Source organism: Ursus americanus, chromosome 19, assembly GCF_024610735.1.
Source record: "Ursus americanus isolate L20-20 chromosome 19, mUrsAme1.1.p, whole genome shotgun sequence".
Lineage (NCBI taxonomy): Eukaryota > Metazoa > Chordata > Mammalia > Carnivora > Ursidae > Ursus > Ursus americanus.
In genome coordinates this window covers 45,286,626-45,301,283 of record NC_142145.1, presented here as the reverse complement: position 1 = coordinate 45,301,283, position 14,658 = coordinate 45,286,626, and the positions used below count along the sequence as shown (strand labels likewise).

The 14,658-nt window shown below is 40.4% G+C and overlaps 1 protein-coding gene across 4 annotated transcripts in view; it reads right to left on the bottom strand.

Annotated features, from left to right (window-relative positions):
* Positions 1–14,658, bottom strand: part of OSBPL1A (oxysterol binding protein like 1A) — a 221,484-nt gene that overhangs the window by 13,692 nt on the left and 193,134 nt on the right. For all 4 annotated transcript variants that reach the window (XM_087869914.1, XM_087869915.1, XM_045781786.2 and 1 more), the window contains 3 exons: positions 3,449–3,583; positions 2,362–2,459; positions 1,431–1,613 (listed from right to left, as the gene is read on the bottom strand). In XM_087869914.1, the coding sequence (XP_087726040.1) occupies positions 1,431–1,613; positions 2,362–2,459; positions 3,449–3,583 (416 nt within the window). The remainder of the gene's footprint in view (positions 1–1,430; positions 1,614–2,361; positions 2,460–3,448; positions 3,584–14,658) is intronic.

Below are 14,658 nucleotides of genomic sequence, written 5' to 3'. Positions count from 1 at the left end.
TATCTGTTGGCCAACTGTATGTCTTCTTTGGAAAAATGTCTACTCAGATCCTCTGCCCATTTTTAAATTGGATTGTTTGCTTTTTTGCCATTGAGTTGTAGGAGTTCTTTATATATTTTGGATGTTAGCCCCTTATCAGACATAAGATTTGCAAAAATTCTCTCCCATTCTATAGGTTGCTTTTTCATTTTGTTAATGGTTTCCTTTGCTGTGCAGAAGCTTTCTGGTTTGATGCAGTCCCACAATTTTTTCTTTTTTTTTTTTTCCATGCTGATTTGCTTTGTCTTTTGGTGTTAGATTTTAAAAATCCTCACCAAGACCTATGTCAAGGACCTCATCACCTATGTTTTCTTCCAGGAAATTTATAGTTCTATATTCAAGTTTTTACTCCATTTTGAGTTGGGTTGTGTGTGGTGTAAGACAGTGGTCCAGTTTCATTCTTTTGCATGCAGCTAGCTGTCCAGCACCATTTGTTGAAGAGACTGTCCTTTCCTCCTTTTTCATAAATTGGCCACATTGGCATGGGTTTATTTCTGGGCTCTCTGTTCTGCTCCATCCGTCTCATGTGTCTGTTTTTTTATGCCAATACTACACTGTTTTCATTACTATAGCTTTGTAGTACAATTTGAAATCAAGAAGTGTGATGCCTCCAGCTTTGTTCTTCTTTCTCAAGATTGCTTTGGCTTTTCTGTATCTACTGTGGTTCCATACAAATTTTAAAATTGTTTTTTCTGTTTCTGTGAAAAATGTCACTGGAATTTTGATAGGAATTACACTGAAACTGTAGATTGCTTTGGATAGTACGGATATACACTAACAGCATTAACTCTTATAATCCATGAGCATGGAATTAGAAAACAATCCCATTTATAATTGCATCAAAAAGAATAAAATACCTAGGAATAAATTTAGCCGAGGAAGTGAAAGACCTGTACGCTGAAAACTACAAGACATTAGTGAAAGAAACTGAAGACAGAAATAAGTTGAAAGATATTCCAGGCTAATCTTTTTTCTATTGCAAAAGAGAAGAATTTTCACATTTACCCAATGTTTAAGATGGGTCACACAATTATTATTTAAATATTTCTCAAAGTGAATTTATTTTGAAAGACATTAAAGAAAACATTGCCTTGATGTCTAGAAAGCGTTTCTTAAGAACTACCATGGAGTAACTGACTCCATTCTATCTTAAAATAGATCCAACACCATAGTCAAACATCAAGTTCAATTTTTCATACATACCTAAATTGATAAACAATGGCTATTGCAGGGCCTCTCAACTCTTTTACAGAAAGGTGGATAATTTACACTGTATAAAAGCTGTTTCTTTTTCTCCAGCTTTTGAACAACACTGTTAGGTCTGTGTGCAAGTGTATACACCTATGAGTAGGCATACATGAAAAGAGTTTAACGGCTTGATTTCAACTCACTCAAGGAGCTCCAAAGTGATGGTTCCTTTGGGTTCTGCTTCCACACTCTTGCCCCAGAACTTCAGTTTGGGGTAGATTGAGCCATGAAAGATGAAATCGTTGTTTAATCCTTCAGCATGAAATGCACTAATGGGTGGGTGATGGCTGACCTGCTCAGAGATGAGTCTGAAACCAAGGTCATCTCTTGAGATCCAAAAGAAAAAGAAAAAAGATAAAATAAAGAAGCATTATAATTAACTCTTACTATGCAATGTGTACATTACTGTCATTTCAGCCAAAAGGCAATGTTAACGTATTAAACAGGTTCTAGCTACTTGAACATATCAAAGAACAGGCGCATAAATTTGGGCAACCTGCATGAACCGACAGTATTAGCCATGTAAATTTAAAACTTATTTCACTGATATCAAGATAGAGGAATCTAATGTGTTCTTGCGCTTTCAAACATCTACAATACAAATGATATCAAAACTTGTGCAGAGATGAAAAGGAAGGTTCAGAAAAACTAAAGCCAAAAGAATTCCCTAATTGTGGGTAAAGAAGCAGGCTACAGTAAGCGTAGAGTAGGTACACAGAATTGCACTTGTAGATGCATTCATTCCTTTACACCAACAGTATAAATTTGTTAATATGTATTAAATGAGTATTAAAAAAAAACTCCAATCATATCTTATGATCTATAGGAGGGGAAAAGAATAATCCCACGTGATCAGAAATATTGAAATCCTTGTAATTATTTTTCATAATGGTGCATTTCATGTATATTTCCACATTTTTGACACAGTCTCTAAAGCAGAACAAACATCGTATCTGTTAACTTGCTCCAGTAATGCAAAATGTTGGTAATGTTAAAAAAATGTATTTTTCCCTCTTCCTCTGAAAAACTATATAAATCATAGAAAACCCATCTCAAAAAGTGGAAGATCTTTACCGAACTAATTCATAGGTCTCTCCCAGAAGCGGGTTGAAAGGCTTTCCAGTGCGTTCCCACTGAGAAGCAACAGCAGACACAGCAAATGCAGCTACACACTGTGGAACAGAGCATTAGAAGTTAAAAATAGCCTCGCTTGCTCCCCATTCTTTTAGGACCGGAAATTCTGCTGAAGACAGTAATTTACAAAATTATTTTGAGGAGTTTAATTACTTTGGATTTTTAATATGGCTCTAGCAACTTAATATGCCAGTGTGGGCATTCAAAATGAAAATTACTGAGTCTCTTGCTCTAGTCATTCTGAGCCATATGGTTTTTATAGCACCCTAAGAGTGCTACAAATTCTCTCAAAACTTTTAAAACACTCTCAAACCCCAAATTACTTTTAATTCTCTTAAAATTTCTACAAAGTACAACATTTTTAGGATTGGGAAAAAGAGACATAACTGAACACTGGTATCAAGTCCCATAAAGTTGGGAAAAGCCGATCAATATAAACGAAAGAACAGAAGGATTCCGTTTAGAATGCCATTGCTTTGTGTGAAGGAGAACAATGTGTCTACTCTGCTCTGCCTGTAACTAACCCTTCCATACACACCACAGAAGCATCCTCTACCCAAAACAAAATTAAGTGCAAATTCCTTGTTGTCTTTTTAAACTGTAATAGTGCGTATATTTCTTACATACATAAGCATAAATATACGTATTCATGTGTGTATGTGTGTGTTCGTGCCTTCTTGGAAACAGTCTAAGAAAGTCTGAAAGAAGAAAAGTTGAGCTGTTTCCGCCAACACCATGCGACTTTCCAAAATGGAGACTCAGGAACAGCTCACCAACATCCAGATTTGGTTATGGATCACCTTCTGTTTCTCTTGCAATTCTCACTGGTCTCCCCACCATAGTGGCACTCTGGCTAGAGGATGGGAGGGGGAGGGAACACATAGGACGCTCCAAACACTATCATTTTAATAACATTTCCCAACCTCGCATTGGATTTAACAAAAGTTCTGTGTGTGTGTTTTTGGGGGTGGAAGTGGTAGAGAAGTCTCTAAGACTTACGCCCTTTCAGTGCTTGTTTGACACATACCTGCATCCTTTCCACAGAATCAGAGAATGAACTGGCCTTGTGGATGAGGTACGTATGCTCCATATATTCAGTGAGTCGCTGCAGGAAGCTCAAAGGCTCATTAAATATAACTGGCATGGTGATCTTGGACAGTTCCTATTTCACAAGAAAATGGAAACGGTGATGTCGCATAGACATGTCAAACTTACCTGCTGCCATTTTTACCTAACATGTTCCTGGGAAGGAAGTAACAGAAAACAACAGCCCATGAAATTTAATTAGTATGAGTTCAATTTCACAAATCTTTCCAGAGCACCTAACGATATGGAGTATATTGTTTTCGGCATGGAAGGAAACACAAAGACTATCCAAACACTCTCCTTGACTTCGAGGAACCCACGATCTGGTGAGCATTAGATGATGTATATTAATAAATCTGCCTTAGACCAGAATTAGGAAATGGGTAGAAACGTGATGTGGACACAAAAAACAAAAATCTTTACAGTGAGCTAATGATCAGTGATATACCATTTTTGTGCTAATTTTCCAAAAGAAATTTCAGACTGTTTTTGAACAACATTGAGGTTTCCTGAGTACTCAGATCTATACTTTGTGGACTCGGTATTAGAAGGCTATAATGCATTTTATGGAACAGGTTTTAAGTTCTGTCTGCTAGAATGACACAGTCACAACAGACTTCCAAATGTAATGTAATGACTGGGCAGGGGGGTCTCTGACTTGAATTTCAACTCTTTACCTTACCCTGCCAGCAAACTGCATCATTAGGTTTTTAAAAAATTCATTAGGTAACAAATTTATCTTGGTATTCTCTAGAATATTCTGATGATCTTCCCAACCTTCCACCTACATTATTTACCTTTCCTCTGGAAATCAGGTCTTTCATAAAGTCTGCTGACTAAACCTACGTGGGTCAGGTGAACATTCCCAAGGCTTGAATGTCACCTGTCTTAGCTCTGACCTTTCCCCCTCAACATCCACATTCTTATTGATCCGTACAATCAAAAATAATGTAATATTCATAAAAATACAACTGGAGTGCATTAAAAAAAATTAAGCTCATTCATTACCATAAAATATTGCAGAATAGACAGATATGTAGCAGCTCAACCTAATTAAAAGAAATGGTAGGTTTACTGGTGTCTCACCAGGGAGATTAGGAATCTAGAAAGAGATAAAGGAAAGAAGGCTGCACTATGTTTGAGATCTCATTAACACCAGAAATTCACTGTTCAACAAACAACAAACAAAAACAACAAACAGAAGCCCAGGACCACATGACTTCACTGGTAAATTCTGCCAGACTGTATTCTCAAACACTTAAAAAAAAAAATAGAGGAAACACTTTCAAACACATTTTATGAAGTCAGCATTATCCTGATACCAAAACCAGACAAGGACACTACAATGAAAAGAAAATCATAGACCTGTATCTCTGAAGAGTACAGATGCAAAATACCTCAACAAAATGTTAGCACACCAAATTCAAAAGTACATTAAAAGGATCATACACCATGATCATGTGGGATTTATTCCAGGGATGCAGGATGGTTCAACACCACAAATCAATAAATGTAATATACCACGTTAACAAAATGAATGATTAAAATCATATGATCATCTCAATAGATACAAAAACTGCATGTGACAAAATTCAACATCCTTTTATGATAAAAATTCTCAACAAAGTGGGTAGAGGGGGAACATACCTTAACATAATAAAGGCCATATAGGACAAGACCACAGCTAACATCTTGCTTCCTGATTTCAAACAATATTACAAAGCCGAAGTAACTGACATAGTATGGAAGGGGCAGAAAACTGGACATGTAGGTAAAGAGAGTACAACAAAGAGCCCAGAAACAAATCCACACATATATGGCCAATTGATTTCTGACAAAGGAACCAAGAATACATAATGGGGGATAGTTTCCTCAATAAATAGTGCTAGGAAAACTGGACAGCCAGATGCAAAAGAATGACACTAGATCACTGTCTTACACCATTCACAACAGTCAACTCGTAACAGACTAAAGAATTTAACATAAGAACTGAAACCATAAAACTCCTAGATGAAAACACAAGGGATAAGCTCCTTGTCATAGGTCTCACTATGGTTGGGTTTTTTTTTTTAAATCTGACACCAAAAGCAAAGGTAACAAAAGCAACAACAAACAACTGGGACTATATCAAACTGAAAAGCTTCTGCACAGCAAAGAAAATCAACAACACGAAATGGCAACCTACAGAATGGGAGAAAATATTTACAAATCATGGACCTGATAAGAGGTTAATCTCCAAGACAGATAGATAGATAGATCTCCATCCTCTTCAACTCAATAGAAAAAAAAGATTAAAAAAATGGGCAGTGGAACTGAACAGACGTTTTTCCAAAGATGACATCCAAACGGCCAACAGACACACGAAAGGTGCCTAACATCACTAACCATCAGGGAAATGCAAATCAAAACTACAATGAGATACCACCTCACATCTGTTAGGATGGCTAGCCTATAAAAGAGACGAATGGCTGGCAATGATGTGGACAAAAGGGAACCCTTATGAACTACTGGTGGGAATGTAAAGTGGTACAGACACTACGGAAAGCACAGTGGAGGTTCCTCAAGAACTTAAAAATAGAACTGCCATATGAGCCAGCAATTCCACCTCTGGATATTTACCCAAAGAAATGAAAACACTAACCTGCAAAGACATCTGCACTCCCAAGCTCATCAGAGCATTATTTATAATAGCCAATATGGAAACAACCCAAGTGTCCATCAAAAGATAAATGGATCAAGAAAAGTTGATTACTGTGGTCAAGAAAATCTCTTTCTCTTTCTCTTTCTCTCTCTCTCTCTCTCTCTCACACACACACACACACACACACACACACACACACACAGGAATATTATTTGACCTTACAGAAGAAGAAAATCTTGCCATTTGTGACAACATGGATGAACCTGGAGGGTGTTACGCTGAGATAAGTCAGACAAAAAGACGAATATGCCATACTATCACTGATATATGGAAAACAAAACAACAAAAACAAAACAAAAATACAACAAAGGGCAAACTCATAAAAACATAGTAGGGAGGAGGGTGTCAGGGGCTGCAGGTAGGCAATATAGGGAGAGATTGGTAAGTCAGTACAATCTTTTAGTTATAAGAAGAATAAGATCTGAAGATCTCATGGATCTCATGGCAGCTGTAGTTGGTAACACTGTTATTGCATAAATGAAATTTGCTAAGAGTAGAATTTAAATGTTCTCACACAAAATAAAGTACGTGAGGGGACTGATGTGTTAACTCAAGGGGATGCTTTCACAATGTATACCATATCCAATCACCTTGATGTATACTTTAAATATCTCACAATTTTGTCAGCTATACCTCAAAGAAAATCTCTGCTACAGCAAACTTGCGGTAGAGAATACGCATTGGAAATTAAATTTTTCCAAAATATCTTCGAAATTTTATTTAGCATCTACTAGGTGCCAGGCACTGTTTTAGGCACTGGGTTACAAGACCTGGCAGGGTCAACCCTGACCTGGTATGCCCTGCTCTCTTTCCTTAACTCTTGTACATCCTACCCATATTTCAAGGCCCAGCCCACTTCTCTCCTCTTCCACCATGCTACGGCTCATTGATTCCTTGCTTCTTCCAACTCCTGGAGGACCAGAACCTAGATCTCCCAATTCAGCCCTTGATCACGTATGAGACTGCGTGCTGCCATGTCAGCCCATCTCGCTAACTCTGAAGTACTGCAGTTCCGGGGGGAGGGAGAGTATCTGAGACTCTGCCACACTGCAGGTGCCTCTACCGACATGCTCCCCTGCAGTCCCCGTGCCCACGGACTCGGTGCCTATTCAGGCATTTATCACAATGCACAAGACTGCCCTGACTCTTTCACTGGAATACAAGCTCCTTGAAGTCAAACCCCCCCCTTTTTTTTTTTTTTAATTTTATTTATTTGACAGAGAGACAGTCAGCGAGACAGAGAACACAGGCAGGGGAAGTGGGAGAGGAAGAAGCAGACTCCCAGCAGAGGAGCCTGATGTGGGGCTCGATCCCAGGACTCCAGGATCACGCCCTGAGCCAAAGGCAGACGCTTAACGACTGAGCCACCCAGGCGCCCCAAACCCTCTTTTGTGAGCACAACAGTGCACATGGCAAAATGTCGGGGGAAAAGGTAGGTTACAAAGCAACATGTTCAAAAGTAGGTTTTACAGACCTAGCAACGAATGCCAGGTCACAGCACCAAGTTAACGGTTGTTGCCTTGAGGAGTGGGTAGTACAGTGATCTTAATTACCTTCTTTATGCTTTTCTGTATTCTCTAAGTTTCCTAAAATGAACACGTATTGCTCTTTTAATCAGGAGTAAAACAGGAGATTTATTTTAAAGTCTAATACTTTCAGCCTGGCAAAAAGAAGCTAACAAGCTTGCACCTCAGAAACTGGACCACCTTACAACACGCACACACACTGACATGCTAGTCGTAAAACGTACAAGAGAAACATTCAAGTGGCGGAAGGGAAAAAGAAGAGCAACAAAATCCACTCAGGTTAGTCCGGTCCGAAGTTCCAGGGACGGTGAAGTGGTTAGAAGAGTGAGCTCTGAACAGAGAGCAGGATGGTGGCTGCCGGGGGCTGGGGGAGGGGAACGGAGAGCTACAGGTGACACTGGGTATGAAGTGTCACTTCTGCACGATGAAAAGGTTGGGTGGACGGTGGGGACGGCTGCACAACAAAGTGAATGCACTAACTCCACTGAATTGCATGCTTAGAAATGGTTAAGATGGTACATTTTATGTACGGGCTCTGAGATCAAAGGCCCCTTGCGACATCATGCTGTGTCCCCATGAGTAAGTCCCTCACCTCTCCCCAAATGGGGATTTTCACTGTGTACCTCACAGGGCTTGTAAAGGCTAATTCATATAGGACACTTAGAACAGTAGCAGGCAGACAGTAAGTGAGCCATAAACGGTAGCTATTATCAATAAGAACACATGCAACAGTGCCAGGTCCTCCAAGATGCAGAGAGGCAAGGGGGCCTCAAAGATTAGGATACTTCGCCCTGTCACCTGGGAGGCTGAGCTGTAGAAGTTACTCAGAAGGCAGCATGGCTTCCAAGTTCTTTTTTTTTTTTTTTCCTTTAAGATTTTATTTTATTTATTTTAGAAAGAGAGGGAGCATGGATGAGAAAGGGAAAGGGCAGAGGGAAAGGGAGGGAGAGAATTTTAAGTAGACTCCATATCCAGAGTAGAGCCCGATGGGGCTCAATCTCCCAACCCTGAGATCGTGACCCGAGCCGAAATCAAGAGCTGGCTGCTTAACTAAGAGTCAGATGCTTAACCGACTGAGGCACCGAGGCGCCCCCTGGCTTCCGAGTTCTGGCTTTCAAGGGTGAGGGATTGAAGGAGAGGACACCTGCCTCTCCTGGAGCCCCAGGCAGGATGCACAGCCGCAGTCCCGTGGCAAGGCTCTCTGCCGGCTGGCTGCTCCATCCAGTCACCAGGGGAAGCACTCGAGCCCTATCCCTCGACTAGTATGCGGCCCACACTGTACTGTGCTTGTTCTCTACGTGTCACTTTATCATGTACAACAGCAGGCTAAGACTTCTTCATTACAGGTATGAAGAACTTTAAAACTTTACTGCTAAGCTTGACTATGGACTTCCCCCCCCCCAAAACAGCACTAGAAGGACAAAATACTCCCCGAGGCAGTAGGTGTGCTGGGGTGACAGCACTTCGCCTACGCCTAGTTACAGCATATCAGATGAGAATCCCGGCCTAGGGACTTTATCTGTCATCTCGAAAGCAATGCTAGGTGCGCTCTATCTCTTCATATGTATCTTCCCAGGTAAAATATCTGGGCAAGGATGGGATGGTCAAGGGTCTACCGGCCACTGGTTGCTCAACACCAGCTGGCCAGACTTTACGGGAGTTAGTGAGTCAGTGAGAGAGGGTGTGCTGTAAACTGGAGACCAAAGCACAAAAGACATGGTTTATCATCAATTCAACGGGCAGATCATTTTTAATCGTTTGAAAAGCTCCTAAAATTCCTAACTAAGCTTCTTTAAATCCAATGTTGTAATCCAAAATAATCCAAACACCTTCTTCCTACTTCTTTTAGTAACTCAATGGCAGCACTCAAGGAACTAAAAAGGCACACATCTGGGCCAAGTATCAGAGAAGGAGTACAAAGGAAAGAAAAAGATCCCAGAGAACATATACACATAAATCAGGTCCATGATAACACCCTCACCCTCTTAGAAGAGTATAAAAAGCTATTCTAAAATATAGCAATGGACTTACAACTTTGTTGCTTCTATTAGTTGAATTATTTTAAAGTAGCCTTACAATACTTAAAACCTACAGTTCCCTAGATATGTAATGAAAAACTCAAGTGACAAAAACTATATTTTGTTCCGTCCTGGAAATTTATGGTGACAGCATTTCTACTTCCGATGTAATATAGTCTGGTATTAAACTCTATAGATATTGAATACAAGTAATTAGTACTGCATAGAGTCCAATAATAGGAAAAGAAACAACACACATTATGAGGGTCAAGTTTCAGGAAGAAACATTAGCTGGGCTACTTTTATCGCTGGGAGCATCAGTCAGCTGGCAAAATTAAATATTTATGCCAGGCAATTCCACCCTGTGACCCAGCTAAAAACAAAGTTTAAATTTATCCATGCAAATTAATTGCAACCAATGATGAAACTGAAGAAACTCTTAATTGCAATTTCTCATCCACTGACAAACTGAGAATTAAAAAAAAGAGAGAGAGAGAAGGCTGCTTCATCACTTGAGCACTACATAAAAGACCTGAAAGCAAGGCCAAGTTTGATCCCAATGAAAATGAAAAATATTTTATATATGTAAAGTCTAACACTGTAACACACAAATGTGCAAATATTTAAGACCTGGGTTACCCAGAGAAACTTAACTTAGGTCTTAGGCTAAATCTGTCTGCTCATTTGCCCAGGCAGGCAGCTTGTAGGCAAAGTCCTCACCCAGGAGTATGACCCAAGCACTAAGTGGGGTTCTAGACTCTTCAGTGATGGTCAAGTGCTAGTAGCAGTCCTGGCTCCATTCCTTGGATGTGCCTTCTGCAAGATGAAGTTGGTACTGGCTCCTTCCTCCACAACCCCCGCCCCCCCTCCCGCTCCATACACCTCCCACAGCTACCAAGGATCCCTCTTACATCTAAGGGCTTTGGAGGGTCAAAGGTCTCTTTCATTATCTGCTGCTGCCATAAGATGCCTACCATCTACTAGGTTATCTTGCACGAGAGGGTCTTGCTGTCTGAATACCACTGATTATGCCCAAAGCAGTCACATGTAGAACTCCCAAGACAGCCCTCCTGCGACCATCTGGATGGGCAGTTTGAAGAAAGCCTGCTGCCCGTCATGCCTTTCGCTGTTGGTTACAGCACTGTTCCTCAGCTCTCAGAGACCAGCCCAGGGGAACACAACAGGGGAACGAGTGGAAGATAACATGGCCAGAAATGAAGGAACTATGGAGCAGCAAAGGGGTGTGTGTTTGTGTATGAACTGAACCACACTCTGCACACCTTGGTGCAAACCAATGGTAAAAACAAAAATGACGACAAGAAAAGCTATGAGGAGAAAGATACACAGAAAGATATTCCTTTCCCATTCTTCCTGTCTAGTAGCTGAGTCTTTCAGACTTGGCTGGACAACCGCTGGATAGGAACGCAGAAAGACACCAGACGCACTGGCTGAAGCTGGGACTGGATCTGTCTTCACGCTGTATGCACTCACGGTCAAGGCACAGAGACTGTCTGGTAGCCGCGTGGGCGGGGCTGCTTTACAGGAGCCGATTTCCATAAGCTCAGCCACCACAGGCGCTCTTACCTGTAGCTGGCAGGCCCCAGCAGGCACCAGGATTGGCTGTCATGCTTCTGCGATGGGCGGTGGAGGTGGGGAGTGGGTTGTGGTGGGGGGAGGACACCTTGCACCATCCTGAATCATAGCAGAGTACGCCTGCTCTGAAATGTAAGACGCTGCAGGGCGCCACCTGAAGGCGGGGTGAGAAGCACAGAACGGGGATCTGCGAAGCCTCTTTTAATTGAGGCCCCATTAATCTGGAGAGTTCCATGACTGTCTGTTTCAGTTAAGGGAAAGACTTGACATTAGAAACGGGGCCTTCTGGCCATTTCTCCCACATTGGGGTATTCTGATTTCAGATCATTGCAAAGTGAGGTGGTAAAGGTGCTAGGTTTTGTTTAACTGCTTTGCTGTTTCTATTCCCCGTCTCTCAAGGCAGTGTTTATAATGTTCCAGCTGTGGCAAAGCTCCAAATTTTATTCTAGGTCTGTATTGATCTTAGACGTAGAATTCAAGAATGGGACAGCTGTCACAGTGACATACACTAACATGTTTATCTGACCCTAAAAATAACATCACACTTCTGACCGCTGACCTGGGCTGTGTCTGAGTATGGTCTGGCTCTACGGTTGTGTGCCAGGTACCCTGCATCAAGTGAATGAGCTAAATCTGTGGTTTTGAGGGAAACATTTTAAAGCTCATGGTAAGATAAAAGCATTTTATCAAAAGTTATTATATTGACACAGGTGTGTTTCAGCGAAAAATATTTCCATTTTCTCAATCCCTTCTCATTATTACAAGGTACATGTGAGTGAGAAGAAAGAGCTTTGTGAAGAATTACGAGCCCTGGGAAAGCTTCTCTGGCTACAGTTCCTAGAGACCAGACACCTAGGACTCCAATGGAGGCTAACAAGATCTTTTGCAAGTTAAAGTTTTCCAAATTTTGTTTTTAGCAACAATGAAGAAGTCCTGAGTTGTCAACTTATGGATCATAAAAAAAAATATTTGAGGGGCTCCTGGGTGGCACAGCGGTTAAGCGTCTGCCTTCGGCTCAGGGCATGATCCCGGTGTTATGGGATCGAGCCCCACATCAGGCTCCTCTGCTATGAGCCTGCTTCTTCCTCTCCCACTCCCCCTGCTTGTGTTCCCTCTCTCGCTGGCTGTCTCTATCTCTGTTGAATAAATGAATAAAATCTTTAAAATAAAATAAAAAAATTAAAAAAATTAAAAAATATATTTGATAATATATTGTTATCTGAATTTTGGTACACAGTTGGGAAAGGGTCAAAGAACTGAATGATATTGCTAGATGTTAAAAAAAACCCCAAAAACCCACCACTAAACTCCTACTCCCATCTGTCCGTTAATATGAGCAAGGTTTCTTAATCCTTGAATCTATTAAAAAATAACAATCATTACTGAAAATCCTGTCACATTCTAGCAATAGGGGACATTCTCAGCTATCAAAACCTAACTACAAAAATCCATTTTATGAATAACATTTTAACTTTTATGTCAATATTTCCATAAATTTTGCAATGCTTATTTTGATCACTCTTATATTAATACTTATAAGAATAACTTGATGCAGAGAAACTTTTATTATTAAAATCTTATGGTCATAGGATGTATGCTGTCAAATTTTTATTTTTGTACGTATTTTTGTGATAGCAAGGTATGACAGGGTAATCAATAAAAGACCTTCAAAGATAAAAAAGTTAAGGATAATATTTCACAAGAAATATGGAATGGAAATATGAGTTACAGGAACAAATGGAACTATAAACTTTTCAAATTTTAAAGAACAGCTTGCTCTTGCACTCAAATCTCTATGGTATTTGGTTCCACTGGACATTTTTATACATAACATTTTCACTTTAAAAGGTCAGTTTTTATAAGGACATCAGAACTTTTTCATCTCTGATAATAATCCAATACTAATATTCTAGAACTTCAGCATATTTAGCAAACACAGAGTTGGCACCTGCAGAGCCATGAGCAGAACTGCCTACTCCACTTTTGTGCCTACATACCTCACTTGCCTCACCCTGGTGCTGGCCCTGGGTCCAAAAGTCACTAAGTATGAACACCCGTGACCCAACCTCTGGGTGAGTCCCACCGAGAAATCCTAAAGGGATGGGAGTGAAGAGGAGGAAGAAAATAGGGGAAGCACAGGACAATGGGATTATGAGATTAGAGTCCTTCAACAAAAGGACAATGGAAGTAAGGAAGATAGGTTTCAAACCACTAACCAGTATCAGTATTAATTCTGAGCTGGGAATCTGTTTTGTAAAAGCTTCAATCACAGAGAGATTTAGAATTGAATACCAGTTATGTAAAGTATTCATTTCATGTAGTCTAATCCACCATTTGGTAACATAATCCTGTTCAAAACAGACTGAAAGAAAAGAGGAAGGATGTCATTAGTTTTAGAAACCTAAGTCTTCATATTCTTTTTAGAAAGAAGCAAAGCAGAAGGTGTACGTATGTGGAAGTGGATGATGGGGTCAAAGCAAGCCTGGCTGGGGAAGGGGCTGCAGGGCACTGAGGCCCAGGATGGCGAATGTCTGGAGAAGATACTCGGACTCTCCTTCCTGATTAAGACAAATTATACCCAGACCATACCTGACAGATAAGCATCTCTCATGAGTTCATAAAAGCCAGGTACTTTGGTTTTTGTTTTAAAGATTTTTATTTTTACGTAATCTCTACACCCAAAGTGGGGCTTGAACTCACAACCCCAAGATCAAGAGCTGCAACGCTCCACCAACTGAGCCAGCCAGGCGCCCCAAAACCATGTCCTGTGAATAATGACACTATACCATAAAACTATATCATCATATGGGGCATTCTTTTTTTTAAAAAGTTGGGACTGGACCCCAGTTCAGTGTAGAACTGTGGATGCTCACACACTCTACTCTTATCTCCTATGCTCCTCAACTTGACAGAGACATCATGAAAAGCTATGGTTTGATACCAGATATCCTCCGCTACTTTAAGACTTATTATTATAAAACTGAGAAACTGGGAATGTGAAGGTCTGGGGAAGAGTTGGCTGAAAGAAATGTACATGGCTTTTGTAACTGAGATCTACCCACAGAGAAAGGAATTCAAGTGTATGGATTAAGTGTAACTGAATCACAGAAATGCAATGCAGGATTTTTAAAAAATGCCTTCACTTTGCATTTCAGTGCACAAAAACTATGGATATTACATTTTTTAAGTTTTGGACTATTTTCTTTCGGAAGGCAGAAGGAGGCCGATGTTGGAGGAGCCAATACCAAAAATTACTTTTAAAATTTTATTCTAGCAGTGATATAGCATTTCTCTCTCAAGATACACTGTACTT